At 40.0% G+C, this 27827-nt stretch overlaps 1 protein-coding gene across 5 annotated transcripts in view; it reads right to left on the reverse strand.

The window, feature by feature from the left end:
• Window positions 1-27827, reverse strand: part of SYNE1 (spectrin repeat containing nuclear envelope protein 1) — a 451837-nt gene that overhangs the window by 30018 nt on the left and 393992 nt on the right. For all 5 annotated transcript variants that reach the window (XM_024748028.1, XM_024748025.1, XM_024748026.1 and 2 more), the window contains 3 exons: window positions 12993-13155; window positions 2168-2355; window positions 872-1022 (listed from right to left, as the gene is read on the reverse strand). In XM_024748028.1, coding sequence (XP_024603796.1) covers window positions 872-1022; window positions 2168-2355; window positions 12993-13155 — 502 coding nt within the window. The remainder of the gene's footprint in view (window positions 1-871; window positions 1023-2167; window positions 2356-12992; window positions 13156-27827) is intronic.

Genomic DNA, 27827 nt, shown 5'->3' on the forward strand with positions numbered 1-27827 from the left:
ACAAGTGAGGGGCCCCTCAAAAAAAAAAAAAAAAAAAAAAAAAAAAAAAAAATACATATACATCTATGCTCCAGTTAGGTTAAAAAAAAATCAAGAAAATACATTGAAAGACAGATAGATGTTTTTGGTTTTGTTTTTTGAACATCTTTATTGGAGTATAATTGCTTTACAAGGGTGTGTTAGTTTCTGCTTCATAACAAAGTGAATCAGTTATTGATTCAGATATGTCCCCATATCTCTTCCCTCTTGTGTCTCCCTCCCTCCCACCCTCCCTATCCCAGCCCTCTCGGTGGTCACAGAGCACCGAGCTGATCTCCCTGTGCTATGCGGCTGCTTCCCACTAGCTAGCTATTTTATGTTTGGTAGTTATATATATGATCATGCCACTCTCTCACTTTGTCCCAGCTTACCCTTCCCCCTCCCCATATCCTCAAGTCCATTCTCTAGGAGGTCTGTGTCTTTGTTCCTGTCTTGCCCCTAGGTTCTTCATGACCATTTTTTTTTTTGGTATGGAAAACCATCATATCTGAATCTTAGAAGGTTGACTGTAAAAAATTATGAAATCAAAAGAATGCCAAGATCTTTTGGGGGGGAATCATGATTCGTGTTTTCTAACAGAATTGAATAATTCTATAATGTAATGAAGAGCGTTACTACTTTATTTGTAATTCTTGACAATCTTAAAGTAAAAACTTCCTTTCTCTTCTTCTTTGCCTACTTATGAGGTAATAATAAAGATGGCCAGAAAGTCAGCACCTAGCTGTTTGAACAAATAATATGTAGGTGAACAGATTTAGGTCTTGGGACACCAACTACCAGCTGGCTACTCTCGTAGCAAAATAAAGATGAAATATTTGAAACTGAAAATCACCTCAAATTTCTTTAGTTCGTCCTTGGCAACTGTATAGAGCACCCCAGAAGAGCTGGGGAAGGCAGCTACCCTTTCCGAGCATTTCAGCCAATCTTCAAAACGAGAAAAGTCATCCAGAAACTTCTGCCACAATCTCCACGTCTCTTCAATTCTAAGACAGAAATGAAAGAAGAGAATCTGATCGCTTGAGGCTGTTTGTGCTCCAGAACCCTGTCTGGTACCTGCAACAGGACTAAGAGTGCCCAAAACAAGCAACCGGGTGCCAAAAAATAACCGTTCCTTGAGCCAAACTTGCCCAGACTGAAAAAGAAACAACTGTTTGAGCTAAGATGAAACAGCTGTGCGTGCGGGCATGTGTGTGTGTGTGTGTGTGTGTGTGTGTGTGTGTGTGTGTGTTTAAACACACATCCTGCAGCTCTGGATTTGGAATTAGTCAAACTGAGTAAGACAAGCACATGGTGTGAACTGTTCTGGGTTCACGCAAGGAAGTTTAAAAGTGCAACACCGTGGGCTTCCCTGGTGGCGCAGTGGCTGAGAGTCCGCCTGCCGATGCAGGGGACACGGGTTCGTGCCCCGGTCCGGGAAGATCCCACATGCCGCGGAGCGGCTGGGCCCGTGAGCCATGGCCGCTGAGCCTGCGCGTCCGGAGCCTGTGCTCCGCAACGGGAGAGGCCACAACAGTGAGAGGCCCGCGTACCGCCCAAAAAAAAGTGCAACACCATGCCTGCAGTGCACATGCATACCAAGCTTCTGCTGAACTTATACTAAGGTTTGAAAATCCATTTAAGTTCAATGTCAAATTTACCCTAATCAAAATCTACCGATGATGGCAAGATAAACAGTATCCTTTCAAGCGTTCCCCAGAGAGCACAAAGATTATGTGCCTGAAGTCACTGTGATAATTTTCTAACATAATCACTATTTTTTTTACCACCTTGAATTTCAAAGGGCTTAAAGATATGTCCTTTGTTTTATTATTTCCTTTTTCATGAAAGAATGTTAGTTTTCCAGAGCACCAATTCTGTAACATTATATTTGTTCAGCAAGGGCGTATTTTAATTTCTCTGAATTATATTTAAACTGTTAGGTCAGGTGTAACTTGGCTTGTTATATTTATATATGACCTTTATACGTACTTATTTTCCCAAGTAAATGGAGATGACGGTAACTTTGGGAAACCAAGGCTATTTTTGGACACTGCAACCAAAAGCAAATAGTGAACCGTAGACACTCTGGGTAAATTTTTTGTTTTTTTGGTCCTTCCTTTTTCGCAACTGTTTGCACAGCCCGGCTTACTTTAGCCTTCTTTCCATGGACACAGCACAGATATTTCTCCATCGCCGGTCCAGGTTGCGCGTAGCCTGCTGGATGGAACCGCACTCGGCATCTGTGGCACAGGCATCACAGTCATGCAGGAGAACCTCGCACAGGTTGAGGACAGAGGCCACACCCGTGCTGTGTTTCTCTATGTCTCTCTGAAGCTCCTGCAGGGAAGGAGACATGCTTCATTCAAACGCTTGCATACAGATGGGAGAGACCGCAGCAGTATATTCACTGACTCAGAAATGGTCAGGCAAAACCTCGACAAATATTTCATTTGCTTGAACGCATGAAGTTTCGTCAAGTTCCTTTACAAAATACCGCAACCTCAGAAGTATGAGAAAATGAACCTAGAAATATTTTAGCTATGTGAGCAAAGCCAAAATATCAACTGAACAAATAAAAGCGACTACGTCAACTGTATTGAGTAAAATGAGCTTCTTTAGTGATAGAAAAATGAATCTTGCCCCAGTCTCTACTTCACAGATATATCCCTTCCATTCCAATCCACAGATCAATCAGTCAAAGGAATACATGTGTTCCTGTTAAGAGCTGGCACTCAAAAACTGCGATTTGATATCCAAAGATCTACAAACTGTTTTAAACAGTTAATGCCCCCATCGTTAAAAGGGACCATGGTTGAAGGGACCTAGGTCTTCCGTCATGTATGGCATCGTTATCAGCAGCAGCCTCCTCAGTGAGCAAATTTAAATGTAGGACAGAAATAGGAAGATATGAAATATGATAATAAAGTTCAATTTTTGTAATATTTTTATTTTCTATTTGTAGACCAGCAATTCCTGTGATAACTTCCATATAACTGAGAGGTTATGCAAGAGATTTGAAACGACAGTTTAGTGAAATAGAAATATTGCACAGAATTTATTTTCTTGTGTCTACGGAGTTTATGAAATCTCCAAAATTAATCAAAGGCACCGTTATTGCATTCAACAATAAGCTAGAGTTTGTATAGAAGATATTAGAACACGGTGTTAAGGAGAAAAACAGGAAGAAGAATATACATACAAGAATATAAATCCCAGCTACCTGAGTAAGTTGAGGAATTATCAAGAGAAAAGCTACGCAAATTCGAGAACTGTATAAAAGAAAAGGAAAATACATTGAGGACCTTGATGAATAGGGCAAGCAAAACATGACACCAACAGGCCTCCTTTTTAATAATGGAATACTCTGAGTAAATTGAGTTAAAAGCTCAACAGAAAAAATAATGCACATTTTGCATTTATATTCTATGCGGTTAATATGAAGATTTCACATGGTAGAACTCTGGGCAAATTCAATGCCTTGTTTATCATTCACCTGTTGATGAACACTTGGTTGTTTACATGTATTCACTTGTAAATAATGCTGCAATGAACATGGGGGTGGAGATATCTTCTTCAAGATAGTGATTTCATTTCCCTCAGATACATACAAAAGTGGAATTGCTGGAACATATGGTAGCTCTATTTTTAGTTTTTTGAAGAAAGTCCATACTCTTTTCCATAGTGGCTGCACCAACTTACATTCCCACCAACAGTGTACAAGGGTTCCATTTTCTCCAAATCCCTGTCAGTACTTTTTATCTCTTGTCTTTTGATAATAGCCATTTTAACAGGTGTGAGGTGATATATTATTATGGTTTTTATTTGCATTTCCATGATGATTAGTGATGCTGAGCATCTTTTCATGTACCTGTTGGCAATTTGACTATCTTCTTTGTAAAGATGTCTATTCAGGGCTTCCCTGATGGCGCAGTGGTTGAGAGTCTGCCTGCCGATGCAGGGGACACGGGTTCGTGCCCCAGTCCGGGAAGATCCCACATGCCGTGGAGCGGCTGGGCCCATGAGCCATGGCTGCTGAGCCTGTGCTCCGCAACGGGAGAGGCCACAACAGTGAGAGGCCCACGTACCGCAAAAAAAAAAAAAAAAATTGTCTATTCAGGTCGTTTGCCCATTTTTAAATTGGATAATTTATTTTTTGCTATTCATTTGTAGGAATTCTTTGTATATTTTAGATATTAACCCCGATCAGATATGTGGTTTGCAAACATTTTCTCTCATTCCTAGTTTGCCTTTGCATTTGGTTGATCATTACTTTTGCTGTGCAGAAGCTTTATAGTTTGATTTAGTCCCACCTATTCATTTTTGTTTTTGTTGGTTGTGCTTTCAAAAATCACTGCCCAAGACCAATGTCAAGAAGCCTTTTCCCTATGTTTTGCTCTAGGTTTCAGGTCTTAAATTTAAGTCTTTAATCCATTTCAAGTTAATTTTTCTAAGCTGTGTAAAATAGAGGTCTAGTTTAACTCTTTTGCATGTGAATATCCAGTTTTTCCAACACAATATTTTGAAAAAACTACCTTTTCCCCATCGAGTATTCTTATTAGTCAAATATTACTTGACTGTGTATGTGTGGGTTTATTTCTGGGCTCTCTATTCTGTTCCACTGGTCTATGTGTCTGTTTTTATGCCAGTACCATATTGTTTTGATTACTATAGTTTTGAAATATAATTTGAAAGCATAAAGTATGATGCCTCCAGCTTTGTTCTTCTTTCTCAGGACTGCTTTGGCTATTAGGGGTCTTTTTTGGTTCCATATGACTTTTAGGATTTTTTTCTATTTCTGTAAAAAGTGCCATTGGAATCTTGACAGGGATTGAATTGAATCTATACATTGCTTTGGTTGTATGCACATTTTAACAATATTAATTCTTCCAATACATGGAATATCTTTCCATTTATTTGTGTTTTATTCAATGTCTTTCATCAATGTCTTATAGTGTCAAGAGTACAGATTTTTCACCTCCTTGGTTGAATTTATTCCTAAGTATTTTACTGTTTTTACTGTTATTGTAAATAGGATTGTTTTCTTTGTTTATTTTCCAGATACTTCATTGTTAGTGTATGGAAACACAGTGATGTTTGTATGTTAAATTTGTATGCTACAACTTTCCTGAATTTATTAGTTATAAAAGTCTTCTGGTGGAGTCTTTAGGATTTTTCTATATATAAGACCATGTCACCTGCAAACAGAGACAATTTTTACATCTTCCTTTCTGAGCTGGATGTCTTTTATTTCTTTTTCTTGTCTGAGTTCTCTGGCTGGGCCTTCTAGTGCTATGCTGAATAGAATTGGTGAGAGTGGGTACCCTTGTCTTGTTTCTGATCTTAGAGGAAAAGATTTCAATCTTTCACCACTGAGTATGTTAGCTGTGGGTGTGTCACATATGTCCTTTATTATGTTGGGGTCCATTCCTTCTGCACCCAATTTGTTGAGAGTTATTATCATTTGAATTTTGTCAAATGCTTTCTCTGCATCTATTGTGATGATCGTATGATTTTTATCTTTCATTTTAGTAATGTAATGTATTACATTTACTGATTTGCACATGTTGAATCATTCTTACATTCCAGAATGAATCCAACTTAATCACAGTGTATAATCCTTTTAATGTGCTGATGAATTTGGTTTGCCAGTACTTTGTTGAGAATTTTTGCATCGATATTCTTCAGGCATATTGGTTGATAGTTTTCTTTTCCTATGGTGTCCTTATCTGGCTTCAGTATCAGGGTAATGTTGGCCTCATAAAACGAGTTTGAGAATGTTCTTTTCCCTTCAATTTGTTGGAAGAGTGAGATGAGTTGGCTGTAAATGTTTGGTAGAGTTCACCTATGAAACCATCTGGTCTTGGACTTTTCTTTGTTGGGAGGTTTTTAATTATTGATTCCACCTCCTTCCATTATTGATCTGCTCAGATTTTATGTTTCTTCATGATTCAATATTGGTAGGTTGTATGCTTCTAGGAATTATCCACTTCTCCTAGGTTGTCCAAATTGTTGGCTTATAATTGTTCAGAGTAGTCTCTTATGATCCTTGGTATTTCTTGTAATGTGCCCATTTTCATTTATAATTTTAATTTATTTTGGTCCTCTCTCTTTTTTAATTGATTACTCTAGCTAAAAGTTTGTCAATTTTGTTTATAATTCAAAGAACCAACTCAGTTTCGTTCATCTTTTCTGTTGTTTTCCTATTCTGTATTTCATTATTTCTGCTCTACTCTTTATGATTTCCTTCCTTTTGCCAACTTTGGGCTTAGTTTTTTCATTTTTTTTTCTAGTTCCTTGAGGTATAAAGTTAGGTTGTTTATTTGAGATCCTTATTTTTTCTTAATGGAAGCATTTATCACTATAAACTTTTCTCCTAGAACTGCTTTTGCTGCATCCCATACGTTTTGGTATGTTGGGTTCCTTTTTTTGTTTATCTCCAGATATTTTTTTATTTCTCTTTTGATTTCTTCTTGGATCCACTGGTTGTTCAGGAGTGTGTTGTTTAATTTCCATGTATTTGTTAATTTTCCAGCTTTCTTCCTGTTATTGATTTCTAGTCTCACATCATTGTGGCTGGAAAAGATACTTGATGTAACGTCCATTTTCTTGCATTTATTAAGACTAGTTTTGTGATCTAACATATAATCTCTCCTGGAAAACGTTCCGTGCTCTGAGGTTGGGGTGGGCCTGGGGGTGCTGCTGGCTGGGCCCTACAGTCACCTCTGACTGGGAGCTCACAGGGTACGTCCCCTGGCAGGGCAGTGACACTGGTTGGACCCTGTGATTGGGCAAGGCTACAAGCTGGTCTCTGCAATTGGCCTTTTTTAAAAATTTTATTTATTTAATTTCTTTTTGGCTGTGTCGGGTCTTAGCTGCGGCACGCGGGATCTTTTGTTGTGGTGTGTGGGCTTCTCTCTGGTTGTGGCGCACAGGATCCAGAGCACGTGGGCTCTGTAGTTTGTGGCACGTGGGCTCTCTAGCTGAGGTGCGCAAGCTCAGTAGCTGTGGAGCGCGGGCTTAGTTGCCCTGCGGCATGTGGGATCTTAGTTCCCTGACCAGGGGTCGAACTCGCGTCCCCTGCATTGGAAGGCAGATGCTTTACCACTGGACCACCAGGGACGTCTCACTGAAATTGCTCTTGATGGGGTCTCAGGCTGTGCTTCCAGACCAGAAGGTGCTGCTGGCTGGACTCTGTGTTCAGGTGAGGCCTCAGGCTGTGCTCTGTGATCATGCAGGGCTGCAGGCTGTGCCTTGGAGTTGGGCAGGGCCACAGTCTAGGCTTTGCCATCAGGTAGACCACTGGCTGTGCTCCCCCGTTGGGCAAGATTACTGGTCAGGCTCTCTGGTTAGGAGAGCCTGCCAGCTGAATCCCACGGTGAGTGGGCCTAGAGACTGTGCTCCATGGTCTAGCTGGGTTGTCGTCTAAGCTTTCTTCTTGGGTGGGGTCGCAGGCTATGCTTGGTAATTGGACGGGGTCACTGGCTGGGCTTCCTGACCAGGCAAGGTTGCAGGCTATGTTCAGTAATCAGACAAGGCCCTTGGGTGGACTCCACCACTGAGCAGAGTTGTAGTCTGGGCTCCATGGCTGGGTGTGGTTGTAGGCTGGGCTCTGAGGATGCCTACGGTCACTGTTCAGGCTCCTTGGTTATGCAAGGCCAGAGGCTATGCTCAACAGTTGGTAGGGCTTCTGGCTTGGCTCCCCGCCCAAGCAGGGCTGTTGGATGCGCTCCATGGCTGCCTGGATTCTCTGGCCAGGCTTCCTGGTGGGGGGGTACGGAGGCTGTGCTCAGCTGTTGGGTGGGGCTGGGAATCTGCCTCCCTGCCCAGGCCGGGGGGTAGAAAGAGCTCCAAGGCCTGTAATGCCAGTTGTCCGGGGACCCAAATGAAGCAGAGCTGCTGAGTTTGCAGGCTGGACGGGGCCACTGGCTGGTCTCTGCTGATGAGCAGAGACGCTGGCTGGCATCTCCGCTTGGGTGCAGCTGCAAGCAGGAATGCAGCCCACCAAGATCTGAGTGCAGGTGCTGGAAGCCCCACACCCCTTCTCCATCTCTATCTGATCCCCTGTGACTGAGCCTCATCGATTTCCTTAGTGATCCCCATGAAGAGAGACCCAAGTGGGCCTCGTGGGAAGCGTCATACGATACTGGGGGAGCTGGGTGTCCACTTTGGCCTCTCTCTTTTTTTTTAATTTTCGGCCGTGCCCCACGGCTTGCAGGATCTTAGTTCCCTGACTAGGGATTGAACCTGGGTCCCTGGCAGTGAGAGTATGGAGTCCTAACTACTGGACGGCCAGGGAATTCCCCACCTTGGCCTCTCTTTTCCAACTGGAGAAACCACAGGCTGGAGAGCTCTGGTGCGGTGCTGTGCCAGCCTGGGGCAGGCGATGTGGGCAGAGTGCAGCCACTCCTCTCACCTTCTAACGTGGTCCTTCCCGGTCTCTGATGTCCAAGGGCTGCTGCAGCCTCACCCTGGGTTCTGGGATTTTCACAATGGTGTCCTGTCTATGGATAGTTGCTTGTTGGTCTTCTTGTGATGGGGACTTAAGTCAGGAATGGCTTATGCCACCGTCTTGGTGACATCACTCCTCCATATACTTTTGAATCTCTCTCAGAGGGGAGACTCATAAGGGGAAACCACTGTGGAAACCAGCGATGGCGTGTGAAACCCAGAACTCTAATTGATGGACTGTTGGAGGCTCAGTGTGGACACCTCTGACCGACCCAGTCATGGGGGCCCCCCAGTTTGGTGAGATTTACCTCCAGGAGCTTGACCAGGTTAACACAGTAAACACTGGAGAAAAGTCCCCCTCCCTGTGCTTCTGCTGCTCAGAAGTTTTTGTTCAGATCAATATATAAAATAAGGCTTGAGGGGGTCTTATAATTATATAAGTACACAAATACAGATCACAATTTTAGTCTCAGCTTTAACTTCCATTGGTGATGGCCTCAAATTGTCACATAGTGTCACTGGATTCATTCTTTTTCATTTATACCATAAAGAAATCTGACAAAACATTCTCTGAAGCCATCTCAAGTCTATATATACTTCTGCCCAATTAAATCTATAAGAATTAAGTACATTGGCAAGAGAGACATACAGAAACTCCACATAGGGAAATAGAAGACGATGTATTTTTTACCAATTTAATCTGTCCATTTAAATATTTGTCAGAATTTTTCCCTTTTGGAGACAGATTACTGTTTATCTGTCTTTTCAAACATGGATCCCCAAATGCTACAATTTTTACAAAATCATGGTCAAACAATTTCCATAAAGGAAACTAGTAAATATAATATGATTAAAATAAAATTTGCTAAGTGCCCACTTTATGCTGGGCACTGTGCTAAGTGCTTTTCTTGTTAACCTTTTACAATAACTCGGGGAGCCTTGTACTCATTATCAGCAACCTATATGTTAGGAAGCTGAGGGTTAAGAGTTCATTACTTGGCTCTGGTTCACACAGAAAAGTGGTGAGGCCAGGACTGGAATCCAGAAAGTCTTCAATTTTAACTACTGGTGTACAGGTTTTTTTTTAACCTTTAAATTTTAATTAAAAGGCTATATGAACATTTATTAATATATTAAAAAGTCAAAAACGACTACTAAGCTTCCAGTGAAGTAGTACCCTTTTCATTTCACTCCTGATTCTTCTCCAGAAACAACCATTTCCATCTCTTGTAGCTCTGTCTTCTGGTTTTTACTTCTGTTTTTCTAAGTAACATGTTTATATTGCTATTTCTTGATTTTTAAATGTTAGACATTATCAGTGCTTCTACAGCAGAGAAGGAATAAACTTCTACATGACTCACGGGGCTCCAATGACTATTTTAGCACCTCTTATAGCTAGAGCAATAATCACGTCTTTGCATGATTATGGTGTTTTAATACTTTTCACATTTAAGCAACAAAATATGCTATGGTTATATTTCTTCTCTTACATAACTTTTTGTTTTTCTAAAATCAATAGTTCTCTATCTCTCTCTCTCTCCCTCGCTCTCTTTTTCTCTTTAAAATATGACCCAGCAATTCCACTACTGGGCATATACCCAGAGAAAACCATGATTCAAAAAGACACATGCACCCTAATGTTCACTGCAGCACTGTTTACAACAGCCAGGTCATGGAAGCAACCTAAATGTCCATCAATAGAGAAATGGATAAAGAAGATGTGGTACATATATACGATGGAATATTACTCAGTCATAAAAAAAGAACAAAATTGGGTCATTTGTAGAGACATGGCTGGACCTAGAGACGGTCATACAGAGTTAAGTAAGTCAGAAGAGAAAAACAAATATCATATATTAATGCATATATGTGGAATCTGAAAATATGGTTATGGATGATCTTATTTACAAAGCAGCAATAGAGACACAGATGTAGAGAACAAAAACGTATGGATACCAGGGTGGAAGAGGGGGTGTGAAGGAGGAATTGGGAGATTGGGATTGACATATGTACACTATTGATACTATGCATAAAATAGATAACTAATGAGAATATACTGTATAGCTCAGGGAACTCTACTCTATGCTCTTGTGGTGACCTAAATGAGAAGGAAATCCAAAAAGGAGGGGATAGATGTATACGTATAGCTGATTCACTTTGCTGTACAGTATGAACTAATGGAATACTGTACAGCAACTATACTCTAATAAAAAAAAATTTATATTGCTAACTGCTATTCTTTCTCGTATGGTGCTAATAAAGCTCCTTCCAGTATGGTTAAGCCCATCAGGTCATCTGGTTCAACTATTTCTTCCTTGGAGATATTCCTCTTAGAGCACCCAGACTCCCTGCTCCTGTCTGGACAGGCTCTTCCTAGGTTGCAGTACCATTGTCATTTGGGACTTCCCTTTAACCATCATCCTGGGGACTTCCTTCTCCTGGGTTGAATATTATTTTTCCTCTCATTTCAGTATATGGAGCATATCTTTCATTAGCTTCTTGTGAATGTGTGCACAGAAGGTAAATATTTTATATATGAAATGGCAGATATATTATTCTAAATCATAAAAAATTTTCTCAGCTTTTTGAAGGCATTCCGTCATTGTCTACTAGCTTCCATCCTTGTTTTGGAGAAATCCAACTTTTTCATCTTGGAAGCTTAAAATCTTCTTTTATCCCCCATGTTCTGAAATTTCATTATAGCTTTGTTTTTAATTTTCCTGGGCACCTGTAGGGTTTGTGTTCTAGAAGTGTGTAAATTTTCAATTTGGGAATGCTTTTTCTGCATTACTCCTTTGGTAATTTCTTCCTTTCCACTTTATTTTGGGGGCAGGGGGACTTTTACAGAGTAACTGAATTGGATTTTGAAACTCACGTGTAAATCCTGGCTGCAGCATAAGCCTGGCTAGTGACCTCATGAGAGGCGATGCTGCGGGGTTTGGCACAGTCTTTCCCTTAATCCCTCTGTTTTTAACAGAGTGGCTCCAGCACAGATGGCGCCCTGTGTCATCGAATCCCAAGTCCCTCTGGATGGCCTTCTCCAGAGAGTCAACAAAGCAGAGCTGCCTGACTAGCTGGGCTTAGGGGAAATCTGCTCATCTCACCACTCCTTTCTCAGACTTTCATGCCATTTTCCCTTTAAAGTCCCACAGACTTGATAGCCCCACTTCCTGGGTGAGCGTTTTGGGAACTCTGCGGCGTGAATCAGCTTTCTCCATCCTCCACTCTGCTAACACCATCACTGTTCATCTGTCTGCTTTCCACCTTCCAAATTCTCTCGGATGTCTGGCAGCTCTATCATCTTCTCTTCTGTTCTTTTTGCCATCGTAGGTTTTGACCTTTTATTTGATGAGGGTTTTAGTAGCGGCTGCAACTACGGATGTGTATAATCAATTTCCCATACTTAACTGGATACTGTTTTGATTTTCTTACATTTGCCAAATTACAATACTGGTCATTAGCATTTTAACTCTTGTCACATGTAGATATCATTACCATGTTCTCCAGGAGAATGTGGGGGAGCTGGAGGTCAACCACAACCCCCAGAGTTAATCATCAGAATTTCAAACATCAGAGAGTCCATCAGAGGGTTTTAATCTTACAGAAAATTGAAAAATGTCCTGCTAACTATTTCTTTAAAAATAAATGCTAATTTAAACATCCAACACCTAAAAACTGTATTTTAATAACTGTTCTCTTTGTAAAATAAAATACATAAACTACTTCATAGGACTAAAGAAATAGGTCTGTTTATACATTTTTTTAAAGTTAAGCAACTTGAATATAATGGCTTAATGTAATGGAAGTAACCAGAGCACAGGCCAAATTTTCAAGGACAATCTAAAGGCATGAAGTAGCAATACTTCTTATGGGGGATTTATGGTGTTTATTACTGACAGCTGGAGTCTACTGTGCTGAGTAAGAATAAGCAAGGGGAGTGGGAAGTGAAAATCCCTTCTGTACGTATTTTTCAGGGTCACCTTCTTTTGCTTTGCTGGGTTGTGTATTGTGCTTTATTTGCTACACACGTGAAGATGACATTACAGTATATGGTCTGCAGGTCATGCAATCCTCCTTGCAAAAGAAAATTATGTTAGACTCTAAAAACTCTAAGTATGCACTGTGATCTTTCTCCAAAGGCTGTATGCAGAAAAAAGAAAAAGGCTCGTTTCTAAGTCCATGGTTGTGAGTTAGCGACCCACAAATAAATAAACAAAACTGTCAGCACTGGTCTGGATACATTATTGCAGCTCAACCTAACCTACCATCTTAGGATGGCTTCTTGGCAGACCAGTGACATTAACCCTACGATGGCAGACCTTCTTAAGAGTCAACTTCGTGAGGAGATGGAACCTATTTACCCCAAACACCTCTCTAGCCAATGCCTTCCCTTTCTCACCAGTCCTGCCCAGCTTCCTCCAGATTTTCCATCCCAATTCACCATCTCACAATCATGTCTCTATTCTGGCCAGGAGGACAGATTTTCAAGAACCTATTAAGTTTCCTTCCATTGTTTTACATTTTACCTGCTGCTTGTTAAGCTTTTTCTGTATTTCTTCTGAGTCACAGGAATCGTAGACGATCGGCTTGGCCAGCTCTGACTCTATGTGGACCAGCCACGTTCTCAGGCTGCTCATGTTTTTATCCAGCTGCTGTACGGCGACCAGGGTCTCCTTCAGCTTCTTTACCCTGTGGGCAGAGAAGGAGAGACATCAACTTCAGTGAGAGGCTTCACTCATGTTTCCCTCATGAGCAGAAGCCAGCACTGGGTCTAAAGCCAGAGTCCAGCCTGGCTCAGCCACCTACTGGCTGTGTGACTGTGGGCAGCTGTACACCCCTCCTGTGTCTCTGTTTCTTTGTCTATAAAATGGAAATGAAGTAAGAGTACTTGTGAGATTTAAATGAGGTGAATGACAGAGGGTGCCAGTACATGGGAAACATTAAAAAAATATCAACCATGGTTAAACTCAGCACAGCTATACTAATATAACAGTGATAGAAGCCTCATGGCTGTCATAGAAATTATTACTTTCACAAATAATATAATCTATACTACTTGACTTTTGCAAATAATATAATTTATACTACTATGAAGAATAACTGGGAGGAAAATGTTAACCTTTCCAATGGATTGTCACCAAACAGATTACACATCCATGGTTCTAATCACTTCACCCCCTGTGGGATATATTTCAGCAATATTGTGGCAGAAACTCAGTCAAAAGAAGAAAGCATACTGAAGATAAAACTGTCAGTGAGATATCACATGCACTTAAGCAATTTGAGCTTTAATGATGCCATATCACGTTAAAGGTAACTAAGAACCTGTTGGATTGTAAGTGGCAGAGGGCAGGTACCCAATCTTCCACCTGAAGAGCCTAATTCAGTATAGTATTCACTACATAGCATGCTTAAAAAATAACGACAAATAACTATTCTCCCATTCTCGCCAGGAAGGAGTAAAAACTCATTCCTTTAAGAATAGTCATTTCTCTAACAATCATCCGTGGACACTTTAAATGTTAAGATGCCAGAAAGACAAAAGAAATCAGATGTGATTATTTTCTTAATAAAATGTACAATCTGACCAGAAATCTGAACATGGAAAAAATGAAATATAACAAAGTGTGGTAAGAACTAAACTAAAGAAGTGAAAAGTCTCTGGCTAATAAATAAAGAGTGATCAATTCTGTCTGGCCATGTTCAGTGATCATTCATTCATTTACCATTTGTTCATTTCTTTATTCCTCCTACCAACATGTATGGTGCTAGGTGACAGATAAACAGTGATGACTAAAGCTTCATCCTTGCCTTTGAGGAGCTTAGACTTTGAGGAAAGAAGGAAAGTGAAGAAATGACATGTGAGCTGCATCTTGAGAGGTGGATACAAGCCAAGCAGAACATTTCTGGCCTAGGAAACAATGAAGAAGAGCAGAGATTGTGAAGATAAATAGTGTCACAATGCCAAGGAGATCAGTGGTGGACGCACGGGGAAGAGAAACAGGAAAGACAGAAGAAGTGGTCAGAGGAAGAGGTAAGACTGATGGGTGGATGGGAGCAAGATTATAACACTCCCACAGTGACATGACAATGGATTTGTATGTAGTTTCAGAGATAAATAAGAACTTTCCCAAGATCTATTAGCAGAGGAATGTTAAGATGAGTTTTGATTCTGAGTGCGTAAGTCTGAGGCAAGGCTGTGGTAAGAGCTCATTCAGGAAGTACACAGTCCAAGCAGTTTGCATCAAAAGCCTACACCTGGAAACAGTGGGGATAGAGTTGAGGAGTGGATTGCTAAATTCACGAACCGACATGACGTGAGGCAGAAGGAGTTAAGAAATGATGTCTTTTCCAGTTGGGTGACTAGATAGATGCTGCTGCCTCAGAGGACACAGGAATGAGGAGCAAGTTCTTGGGATTAATGGTGCATTAAGTTTGGGGTATGATGAGTCTGTGGGATCAGCTAGACATGTATGGAAATATAGTTCTTAGGTCCAGAAGAGACGACGAAGTTTATTGCATTGGTTTACATACTGCTGGCATAGAGTTGAAGCCCTGTGAAAGGATGTGTTTCATCCTGAAAGGGGTTGGACTAAGAAGAATGAGTTTAAAAAGGTTAAAGAAGGAGGAATCACAGTTGAAGAAAAAATAATCAGAAAGGAAGCAGGTGAAGCAGGGAAGTGTAGCATAAAACTAAAGGCAGGAAATGTTTCAAGAAAGAATTGGTGGTGGGCGGGGGATAGGACTGATGGTAGTTTAGGGTACAAACTTGCAACGAGTAGTAAATAAACCCTAGAGATCTAATGCACAGTAAAGTGAGTATAAACAACAATACTGTACTCTAATTTTTAATGTGATAAATATCGCTACAATGGCAATCATATTACATTATATCAATGTATCAAAGTAACAAGCTTAAATTTACCTTAATTTTACCTTAAATTTACACAATGTTGTGTGTCAAATACATTCAATTAAAAATAATTTAAAAAAAGAAGAAAGTGTTGGTCACAGTGTGATTTGAATGCCTTCTTCATTAGATTTCACCTGGTTTGCCTCACATAAATGCAGATTCTTAGGCCCCAACCCAGTCCTACTGAGTCAGAACCTCTGGGGGTGTGGCCAGGGAATTTACACTTAACAAGCACTCCAAGTAAGCCCTAGGCATGCTTAAGTTTGGAATCATGGGTCTACTTTGTCAAAGGCAGAGCAAGGTAGTTGATGAGGCCTAAAAAGAGACATTCATTAGAAGAGGTCTGCTGACCCTAAGTGAATAGTTCAGCAAGGGCTATGGAAACAGAAAACAGGATGCATTTGAGAGAAATACACTTATAATGAAAGAGGATTGTTAATTATTTTAAAAAAGTAGGCAGCGAAGGTAAGTAAATACAGTATGAATCCTGTAGAATGATCTATCTGGCTACAAGAAAAAACTGATTTTTTGTTTGTGTGTTTTGTTTAATGTAGTTTAATGTTTTGGAATCGTTTAGAATGCTTTTAGGCAGAGAAAAAGGAACTCATGAGGAAGGAGCCAAAGACAGAAGAAAAAGGAGAGAAATTACAGATGAATACAGATGATGGAGTGAGGACGCACAGGAGGCAGGATCCAGGGCGTAGAGCAGGGGTAGATAAATTAGATTTGAAAAGTTATTTCCCAGTGAGGGCAGGGTGTCAGCAGGAATTTGGGAGGGACACAGATAGTACTTCTCAACTCTATTATTACCAAGTAATAGTAGCAAAAATCGACTACTGAGTCCCTGTTGAGGGCCTGACATGGCTGACTGGATGTATGTACATAGATGGCTCTAAAACGAAAGGCGATGTGGAGGAGGAGCACACGATCAATGATTTCTGGTACAACCCTTACTTAAAATTCAATTCTGCTTTTAGACCGTAAGTTTTTTTATACTTTCCACCTTTTGGTTCAGGACATGTGGTCACCTTACTGACACTGCTCCTAATAGAAATGAATGGCAGATAAGCAAAATATCTCCATCTCCGAGTTGAAAACTTGGTTCAAATAAAGAGGTATCTGCTTGGAAAACATGTCAAGAACAACATGTCTTTTAAAACTCTAGGAATCTTACAAGACTGAACCAGGAAGAAATAGAAAATATGAACAGACCAATCACAAGCACTGAAATTGAAACTGTGATTAAAAATCTTCCAACAAACAAAAGCCCAGGACCAGATGGCTTCACAGGAGAATTCTATCAAACATTTAGAGAAGAGCTAACACCTATCCTTCTCAAACTCTTCCAAAATATAGGAGAGGGAGGAACACTCCCAGACTCAATCTACGAGGCCACCATCACCCTGATACCAAAACCAGACAAAGATGTCACAAAAAAAGGAAACTACAGACCAATTATCACTGATGAACGTAGATGCAAAAATCCTCAACAAAATACTAGCAAACAGAATCCAACAGCACATTAAAAGGATCATACACCATGATCAAGTGGGGTTTACCCCAGGAATGCAAGGATTCTTCAATATACACAAATCAATCAATGTGATAAACCATATTAACAAATCGAAGGAGAAAAACCATATGATCATCGCAATACATGCAGAGAAAGCTTTCGACAAACATCAACACCCATTTATGATAAAAACCCTCCAGAAAGTAGGCACAGAGGAAACTCACCTCAACATAATAAAGGCCATATATGACAATCCCACAGCCAACATCATCCTCAATGGTGAAAAACTGAAAGCATTTCCACTAAGATCAGGAACAAGACAAGGTTGCCCACTCTCACCACTAATATTCAACATAGTTTTGGATGTTTTATCCACAGCAATCAGAGAAGAAAAAGAAATAAAAGGAATCCAAATCGGAAAAGAAGAGGTAAAGCTGTCACTGTTTGCAGATGACATGATACTATACATAGAGAATCCTAAAGATGCTACCAGAATACTACTAGAGCTAATCAATGAATTTGGTAAAGTAGAAGGATACAAAATTAATGTACAGAAATCTCTTGCATTCCTATACACTAATGATGAAAAATCTGAAAGTGAAATCAAGAAAACACTCCCATTTATCATTGCAACAAAAAAAATAAAATACCTAGGAATAAACCTACCTAAGGAGACAAAAGTCCTGTATGCAGAAAATTATAAGACACTGATGAAAGAAATTAAAGATGATACAAACAGATGGAGAGATATACCATGTTCTTGGATTGGAAGAATCAACATTGTGAAAATGACTATACTACCCAAAGCAATCTACACATTCAATGCAATCCCTATCAAACTACCACTGGCATTTTTCACAGAACTAGAACAAAAAATTTCACAATTTGTATGGAAACACAAAAGACCCCGAACAGCCAAAGCAATCTTGAGAAAGAAAAACAGAGCTGGAGGAATCAGGCTCCCTGACTTTGGACTATACTACAAAGCTACAGTAATCAAGACAGTATGGTACTGGCACACAAAAAAATATAGATCAATGGAACATGATAGGAAGCCCAGAGATAAACCCACAAAGGGATGTGATAGGGAGTTCCCTGGCGGTCCAGTGGTTAAACTCTGAGCTTCCACTGCAAGGGGCACAGGTTGGATCCCTTGTCGGGGAACTAAGATCCCACATGCTGCACAGTGCAGCCAAGAAACAAAACAAAACAAAACCACCGCCCCCCCAAAACTCTAAGGATGTGATATATTTCAAGGCAGGGATCTGCGATAGAATGTTCTCAAAGACAGAGAACTCGCACTCAGAATCACCTACTATTTCTCAACTCTATTACTTCCAGAGAGTAAAAAAGTGATTCTCAAGCTGGGACCGGTACTGGACCACTTAGGGGTGCTTTCCATCCACACGTGCCACTGCTAACTCTCTTCCCACCTTCTCCCCGCCCTCCGTGCCTCCCCAGATGATTATGATAGGCTTCTCTGGTCAGGAGCCACCTCTCTGAAGAAACTGTCTCATAACCAAAGTATTCTGAGAATTTTTATTCTTTTTTTTTGTGGTACGCGGGCCTCTCACTGCTGTGGCCTCTCCCGTTGCAGAGCACAGGTTCCGGACGCGCAGGCTCAGCGGCCATGGCTCACGGGCCCAGCCCCTCCGTGGCATGTGGGATCTTCCCGGACCAGGGCACGAACCCGTGTCCCCTGCATCGGCAGGCGGACTCTCAACCACTGCGCCACCAGGGAAGCCCCTTTATTCATTTTCAATTGCTTAAAATGGATATCATCACTTCTATTACAGTTTCTATAAATCAATGTTTCTCTCTCCAATGAAAATCTAGACATGACACCATCACTTTTCCTCTGTCATACAAATGCTTAAAAGTATTTTCACGATGGTTGGTTCTTGATAATAATATCTGTATTTCAATAATTATAATAAAAATCCCTATATTTGATCAGTGTATAAAGGCATGCTGAGGTGCATTACCTTATATTGTTTTAAAAAATGTGTATTTAAAAAATTATGTTCACGTTCCACAATATATAGGATTGAAAGGGAACAGAAAACATGCATTGCAATATGTTATCATAATTCATAATTCCATTCAAGATAATACTTTTCTAATTAGCTTTATAAGTACAATTTGTACTCTGTCTCTAGGGCATTTCAAGGCATTAGCCTTGAAAAATAATTCCAAGAACTGTTACATACAACCCACTTACATGTATCTCATATGTCAGACAAAATTCACTTGAGCGTCAGTCACTGAATGACAGTTTTTGAGCAGCTACTGGGTATAAAGTTCGGGGTACACATTCTACCAACGACCATGGTGCGGGCTTAGGATTTAACATGACCTTGGCCATCCTGCTTTAGTGTCCCAGATGGAAAGGACAGTCTACAATCAATAAACCCATTGGAATAGGACTGAAGAATGGCTCACTGCACTGCTGTCCATCTTGGTTTTACCCCAATAAGAATATCCTCTCAGGAAGCTCTCCCACTTGACCAGCTTCCTGTCTTCAGGTCTGATAGGATTTGAATGCTGACTATGCTTCGGGATGGGGTTTTAAAGAAAGCCCATGACATCATCAGGGTTTTGTGTGGACCTGGAGGCTGGGAGGGTACTTCACTCAGTGCCTGCTTCCTTCTTGCCCTTGTTCGAACTTCCTGGTATTATAAATGCTCACCTTCCTGCTCCTCATGGGAAGTTCCCTGGAAAGCTGGAACTGTGAATTTCCACTTCGGGTTTTCCCTTTCCACTTTTGGTTGCCAGACTGAGCTTGTTGCCTTGCACAAAGTCGGGTACTATTTAAATGCCTGCTAAACATTAATAATTAGTGTTCTAACTAAAATACTGCTTATTTTGTTCACGTATTTTAATTTATTTGATATTAAATGTATACTTAAATTTTCCTCTAGGTCCAACATTTGCAAATGGTCTGTTTGCTAAGGACTAAAATTCATTCACTTTCTTGGTTCAGAATGCACTGACAAACTGATCAAAAGATCCAAGGCACAAAGGGATATAAGTAAACACTGTTCCATTGGATATTGTCTACAGTAGCCAAATATTTTACTGGATTAGTAATCTTGTATAACATTGAAGGAATTCCAATAGTCAGAGCAGTTAGTGCAATATGTCAAGGGCATCGTGACGTGGAAATGCTTGTTCATACCGTCTATTAGGGGCAAGTTCCTCTTTCAAATGAACGTGTAAATCTTAGTAAAGTCAGGGAGGGTGAATGCTTAAGTGGTTCTCCTTTCTCATTTTTTAAAAAATGTATTTGACTACAAATAGCAAAATACACTGTGTGTGTGTTGGGGGGAGCAGATGTGGACGGAGAGAAGGTGTGGCATAAGGCCCCCATACATCATCCCTGAGCTATTAAACTTGGTATTTGCAGGACGAGGATCATTCTTCTCTAAGAGAAACGTCCCACATTTTTTTTCATTTCTTTAAAGGAAATCCTTGGGTGAAGCATCACAATAGTTTTATTTATCACTGTAAGAAGTCTGAGCAATACTCCTTTTGGTAGCACACAGGGTTATAATTCAAAGTAGGTGTTTACAGACGTCACACGTCTGGGTAAGTTTAGCAAGCCCAGTGAATCTGAAGTCCCTACACTCTGGTTCCCCTTTCAGAGTCCAGTGTGTTTCCTGCACACTTGACCTTTCTTGAGAAGGATTCTACTATGAAACCCAGTTGTCCAGCTTCTTAATATTGTCACATGAATACGTACATATACACATATATATCTACGTATTTCATATATATACCTCACTACTTCCCTTCAAACAAATTTAGTAGATCCATAAACCAAAACCAAAAAATTCATATTCTCAATATAAAAGAACCCAAAGTACCATTAATAAGTTCTATTCGTCAGTAAGGGATTTGTTTGGGGGATGTTATGGTATAAGAAAAATATTTTTTAAAAACAAAATGAAAATTCCTGATGTAATGTTATTCTAACTGAAAAAAAATCATGAAGTAAACATTTGTATAATGCACTAAGTTGCCATTTTAGACATAACCTTCTATATTTTGCACATACTATTGAAAACCTTTATACTAGTCAGTGACCAAAACCTACTGACATACATAAAACAGAAACAACCTTCTCTCACACACAAAACCCTCCCGGCCCCTGAAACATGAGTAGATTTTTACTTATTAAAGGAACGCTTTCAGCTACAAAGCTGTGAACTGGCCATGACTGAATTTCAGTTTCAGAAGGAGCCCATCCTTTAAATAGCAGATGATGGACTAACAGGATCTTTCCACTGAATCTTTTTCTGAATCTCTTTCCTGTGTCTCAGGCTCTCTACTGTAACCATACTCCTCGTATGATGCATCCAGTCCCAAGACAAGTAGATACTGAACCATAAAAAAGTCCATTGACCTTTTCATCCAGCTCCGCAGGCCCAGCAGGAGACAAGAAAACAAACCGACAGATAAGTCTGAGGAGTCCACGGCCAACTATCTCCCCACACCAGTCATCTCCATGTAACACTGGCCAACACAATTATGGATTAAAGCTCCAGCATCCATCCCCCATGTAACATGAAAGCTATGCCCAAGGGAAGAAACTCAAGGAGATGCCTGCCTTGTGACACTGCAGTTACAATCGGGGAGCTCTGCGTCCACACAGCCGTCCTCTGCCATCCTCAGGGCACACGGATCTTCCGCCACCACCATGAAGTTTCCACTTGCAAAAGTCAGGTTTGCAGAGCAAAAGGCTAAATCCTGCGTGGGGATGAGAGTTTCCCCAGTCTGTGTATGGAAGTATGAAAATGCTCACTCCAGACAAATGTTGGTAAGTCTCTGCCGGACAATATGACACTGAGCAGTGAGTGACAAGTGGTCATGTTTCTAAATAAAACCTACATTCATTGACATGTGCCAGGCTTGATCTCCTGGAATGTAGGCCACGAGTGTAAGAAGGGAAAAGGCTCAGGGTAATCTGCTGGGAGGGGGAGGCTCCAGGTCTAAAGAAAGAAGGGGATCAAAAATAAGACCGGCTGCAGACACTCTGCCATTCTGGAAGGACCTTCGACTTTTCTCGCAGGCAGTTTAAGTTGGAAAAGATATTTGCAAAGATAAATGTACCAAATGCAAACAAGCAAAACCTCTGCAAGTACAGCGGCAAACTGTAGTAGCAAAAAGGAGCAACTGCTTTTTTCCTTCAGTCTGATTTGCCAGTTAAGTCGTGTTAAGTAGGAGTTTTAGGGGCTGTTTGGGAAGATGGGATGGACAAGATATTCTGTGGCAAAGTGCTTGCTCTTCACCTTTAAATAGACTATTTGAAAATGAAAAGTAATGAAGAAATACTATTCTCCCCTTACATAAACCTTTGTCTTTTTAAAAATAATGATAGGGCTTCCCTGCTGGCGCAGTGGTTGAGAGTCCGCCTGCCGATGCAGGGGGACGCAGGTTCGTGCCCCGGTCCGGGAAGATCCCACATGCCGCGGAGCGGCTGGGCCCGTGAGCCATGGCCGCTGAGCCTGCGCGTCCGGAGCCTGTGCTCCGCAATGGGAGAGGCCACAACAATGAGAGGCCACGTACCGCAAAAAAAAAAAAAAAATGATATAAAGTGACAAAAATAACATGTTCACTTTAAGGTAATTTTAAAAAGGATCTGTTCATTTGCTTGGTGGAATCTCAGATAACTTTTCTTTTGTGAATTTCAAGAGTTTCTAAATTTTCTGCACTGACTCTATATAAATTTCATAATTTAAGCTTGTAAAGAAAATAAACTCCCAAATTACTCATTACTGGTAATTTAATAAAAAATGACTAATGCTGTCTGCTTTAAATCCTTTTTGGATTTTAACATACATACACACGAATAACTTACAAATAAATAAATAGATAATGAACATTTGCTAAGTTTTTTTTTTTTTAAGGCCAATATGATGAATTGCAACTAAAATAAAACAAAGCATTTGGTTCTGGTTGTGTGAGTTGACTGCTTTTAAAATAGTAATACATTTTCTTTATAAAAGAAACAAACCTGCATTTTACATTTAAAAAATTCCTGAAAACTTGGTTATAAATAAAATTATTTTTAAAATCCTGCTACTTAAAGATATACTATTATGAATTCTTTATAAAACAATCACTCCACTGATATATTATTTTTATCAGGAATGTAAATATGTAAATTTGGTTACAGGAATATATTGGTCATAATTCCATAACAGTAGACAAATTTGCTTTTTCTTGATTATGGCTAGCATTAAAAAAACTTAGATCTTTAAAATTTTTTATTGCCATTATTTCGTTAGTTTAATTCCCTTTTACTTTATATAGTTTTTCCCATGGGTTAATTTTTTTTTCCATGTTCATTATCCTTAGCACAATATATTTATTCTAATGAATTAAACATAAGGCAAGGCTTTAAAGACACAATTATTGTAGTACCGAAAAAATGGCAATAATATCAATTTCCATCAATAGGGAACATACTGGATAAATCACGTTGTATAAATGGAACGTGGACTGTTCTGTGGAATGAACTGTGGAATGCCCTGCAGCCGTCTAAAAGAATAAGACTGGCACATATAGCATTTTATAGTATACACGGTCCTTTCCGCTATGTTGTCTCATCAGAGATGTGGCAGTTGTTTTGATGAACACTTTGAAAATGAGAGGGCTCAGAGAGGTTATACAGTTAAGCCCTAGGTCACACAGCTGGAACAAGGTGAGCTAAACCTAGGACTCTTGATTAGTTCTTGGTCATTTCCTTGCTTGCTGCATCAAAGAATTCCTGATCCTGCCTTGACTTTTCTGAATGGATCACCATGAGGTAATACCAGCCACAAATTCCAAGAATTAAGTTTTCTTTTTCCTCTTGTTTGGGCAGGACTCCCATTAGACTGAAACCCCTTCTGAGGGCAGCTGCTACAACTTTGCAAAGCCTTCCTTGTACTGCACAAGCCTCTAAACTCCCTCTGGGATGACAGCTGACATTTGTTGATTGAGCGCTTCACTGTGCTAAGTGGTTTACAGGTACCACCTCATTTAATCCCCCTGATAACCTTTGACACCGTGTAATTGAAGCACTGAGAAGATAAGTAATTTGGCAAACATCACAGTGTAGGTGAAGCAGAAACACCTTATAATTCAGGCAAAAGCCCTAAGCCCAGGCTCTGCTATATTCTTATCTGTATGTAGGGCACATTTCAAACACTATGTCTCAGATTGAGAAACTCAACAAATACTGGAGTGACAATTATATGCAAAGAACTATGTTAGGTTCTGGAATTACTGTGGTGATCAAGTTAGATACTTACATTTCAATAGAGGAAAGAAACTTTAAACAGTCTATCACACGAGATATTTATTATAATCAAGAGAAATGCTATGGACTCTGTACAGAAAGCCTACTGAGCAGATGAGAAGAATCTAATCTCATCTAGAGAAAAGGAGGAGCATGGAGAAGAATTAGGGGCTGGCCTGGCCAGACAGAGGAGAGAGAGCAGGAAGAAGTAACAGAAAGGGGAAGGCCCTGAGGTGAGGAACCACGTGTATCCTCACTTTACCTTTTACCCTTATTTGGATGGGAACCATTTTCTTTTTCATCCCAGAGGGCTGTCTGCAAACTATGTCTGGCCACCTGTTTCGGTAATAAAATGTTACTGAAACCTGTTGCTTCTCTACACACTGTCTGCTTTTGTGATTCAATGGAAGAGGGCTTTGTCAGGGACTGTCCAGCCCACACAGCCTAGATTATCTACCATATGGCCCCAAGCAGAGAGTTCGCCAGCTTCTGCCCTGTAGCAACATGCAGAGGAAGTACTTCATAAACAGGAGGCATTCCATAGCTCTAAAAAATTATATTTGTTTTTACTTCTATACAATGTTTAAGGGAATTATAATTAAAACACAGATTAAAAACAACCAGTCATAAGGGACCACATACTGTATGATATCGTGTATATGAACTGTCCAGAATCGGTAAATCTAAACAGGCAGGAAGTGGATTAGTAGTTGCCTGGGACTGGAGGAAAAGGAGGGAGGGCAGAAAGGAAAAAAGGGGTTAAAGTTTTTATTTGGGGGTGGCGAAAATGTTTTAAAATTGATTATGGTGATGGATGCACAGCTCTGTAAATATACTAAAAATCACTGAATTGTATACTTTTGATATATGAGTTGTATGGTATGTGAATTGTATCTCAATAAAACTATTATTAAAAAAAAAGAACCAAATAACTAATGTGTGCTTTGTTTTGGTGATGGGTATTTCGGTTTGGTAGAGGAAAGAAAAATATCCTTATATTAGAGAGTCCAGTTAACTAAAAAAAAAGTCATTACAGCAGGGCAAACAACTTGAGTCTGACGTTCCTAGATACCAAGATGGGAAATGTTTAATAATGTATTCTCTATCATTAGAAGCTCTGAACTACTGATGCTAAAAGACATTTTCTGTTAGTGCTAGGCGCTAGAAAAATTCCCATGTGGGTTTTTGCATAAGGTCCACTGATAAAATGAGAGCTAGAGTCCTTGAAGACAGTTTTACAGAAATTATAGTTACACCAATTTGTTTTTACATAAATTATAGTTACAGTCAAATTATATTGACTCTTAATGAAAGCTAAAGGCTCAGAAATGCTTTTAATTATCTAGGCCAGCATTGATCAACAGAACTTTCTGAGATGATGAGAATGTTCTGTGTCTGCAGTATCCAATAAGGTAGACAGTATCCTCGTGTGCTTATTGAGCACTGGAAATGTGCCTAGTGCAACTGACTGTAATTAAAATTGAATTCTAATTTAATTGGGGGCTTCCCTGGTGGCTCAGTGGTTAAGAATCCGCCTGCCAATGCAGGGGACACCCGTTCGATCTCTGGTCCGACAAGATCCCACATACCGCGGAGCAAATAAGCCCGTGCGCCACAACTACTGAGCGTGTGCTCTAAGAGCCCGAGAGCCACAACTACTGAGCACACGTGCCACAACTACTGAAGCCCACGCACCTAGAGCCCGTGCTCCACAACAAGAGAAGCCACCACAACGAGAAGCCCACTCACTGCAATGAAGAGTAGCCCCCGCTCACTGCAACTAGAGAAAGCCGGCGCACCGCAACGAAACCCAACACAGCCAAAAATAAATAAGATAAAATAAAAATAAAATCAGATTGTTTAAAAAAAATTCTAATTTAATTGTATTCCATTTCAACTCATTTAAATTGCCACATGTAGCTAGTGACTGCTATATTGAACTGAGTAGGTCTAGAAAGTATACTATAACATTATCCACTGAGCCGTAAAAATAACTGAGCAAATTTTTTTGTTATCCTAAAAAACTGACAATGCTTGGTGACAGTCAGTTTAAAAATTCAAAGCAAAACATATCTACTTTGTACTTAGAATGGTCTAAGCTAATCCACTAGTAACAGGAATCTGACTCAAAGTTATGCATTCTATTTGTATATAACAGGTTATTATCAGTGAATCTTCTTTCTTTTTTCCATCTTTCTGTTAGCTGGGAAGCTGTTCACCTGAAAATATGATCATCTTCAAAAATAACCTCTCCATTCCCAAGAGCATCAAAACAACATGAAAATACCCAAAGGCATCAGTTACGTTCTGCTTCAATTAATCAATGTTAAAAAAATTTGGAAGAGGGAAGAGTAGTGAATGAGACTGAATCATAGAAACTTAGTATTTCAGCTGGCAGGTCATAGTTGAAGATGGGTGTGGAAGACAGTCATCTTGCCTGTGCATTAGCACAGGCAATAAACCAAAAAGTGGAAAGCAAACGTGAGGGCTAAGTGTCATTTAGGAAAGGCTTCAAGGAACTATGAATCCAGTGTGGCATTAAACCTCAGGACAAATGAATGGTCAAAATGTCATCTGGTCTACGTTGGAAGGAGACAATTAGAAATGGACAATATATATATTACATCTGTGTATAATGAGATTCTACAAAAGTAGGAACATATGAGCATTTTAGTGACTAAATGCAAGCCTGTGTACCCTATATTTAATTGATTCAAATTTACTAATGTGTCTTTGGAAAAATAAACTAAATGACACCTACAAAATTCTTGATAGAAAAACTAGATAGGGAAGTTACAAATCAACATGGCTTTGAGGAGTAAACAACTAACTCATTGTATGTAACGCTGGCTACCAGCTGGGCATACACCAAACTAGCTGCTTGTGATTAAATTAAATTAAATTTAAAACACTTTGACTTAGTGCAACCCCATATTCCACACCACTGAACCAACTAGAAATTAGAAAAGGATATTAACTAGTTTAACTGGATTACATGGAAATGAAAGCCAATCCATGAGTCATAATCTGACTGAAAAAAATCCAGGGATGTTTACCAAGTGGGCGGCTTCCCTAAGAAGGGTATTTATAGCACAAAGGGCTTCAGTTCCTCCCTCTGAAATAAGATTTGGATATCAGTGACGGAGAAGTGAGGCTAAACATAGCACTGGGGTTCTAAAATCTACCAATGCCTAAATACTTACAGTAGTTTAAGCTGCACCGTTAAGTTTCCATCTCTTTATGGTACTTTTACTAAGGCATTTAGCACATCATTTTAGTTGATTTCTTCACATGTCTAAATTCCCACTATGAACTCCTTGAAGAAAGGGCTTCAGTCTTTGTACCTCCTATATCTCTCATAGTCGCTGTCAGTACTTCACAAAGGACTGGGAAATTAGATTGTAGAAATAAATAACAGAACCTAACTTCCTTTTAATTGTATTCTCTAGAACAGGGACAAAGAAGTCATAAGCTTGGCAGGTAGGAGAGTGCAGTATTCTAGGGCACTCTGCCACTCAGCACGTGCATGACCGGGGCAAACCTGAGCCTCAGCATTTCACATCTGGAAAATGGGTATAATACTAATACCCACCTCAGAGAATGTTGTGAACAGCACACGAGAAGATGTACATGAAGTCTTTAGCGTGGTC

The sequence above is a fragment of the Neophocaena asiaeorientalis genome, unplaced genomic scaffold (genome assembly GCF_003031525.2).
Source record: "Neophocaena asiaeorientalis asiaeorientalis breed wild unplaced genomic scaffold, Neophocaena_asiaeorientalis_V1.1 scaffold123, whole genome shotgun sequence".
NCBI lineage: Eukaryota > Metazoa > Chordata > Mammalia > Artiodactyla > Phocoenidae > Neophocaena > Neophocaena asiaeorientalis.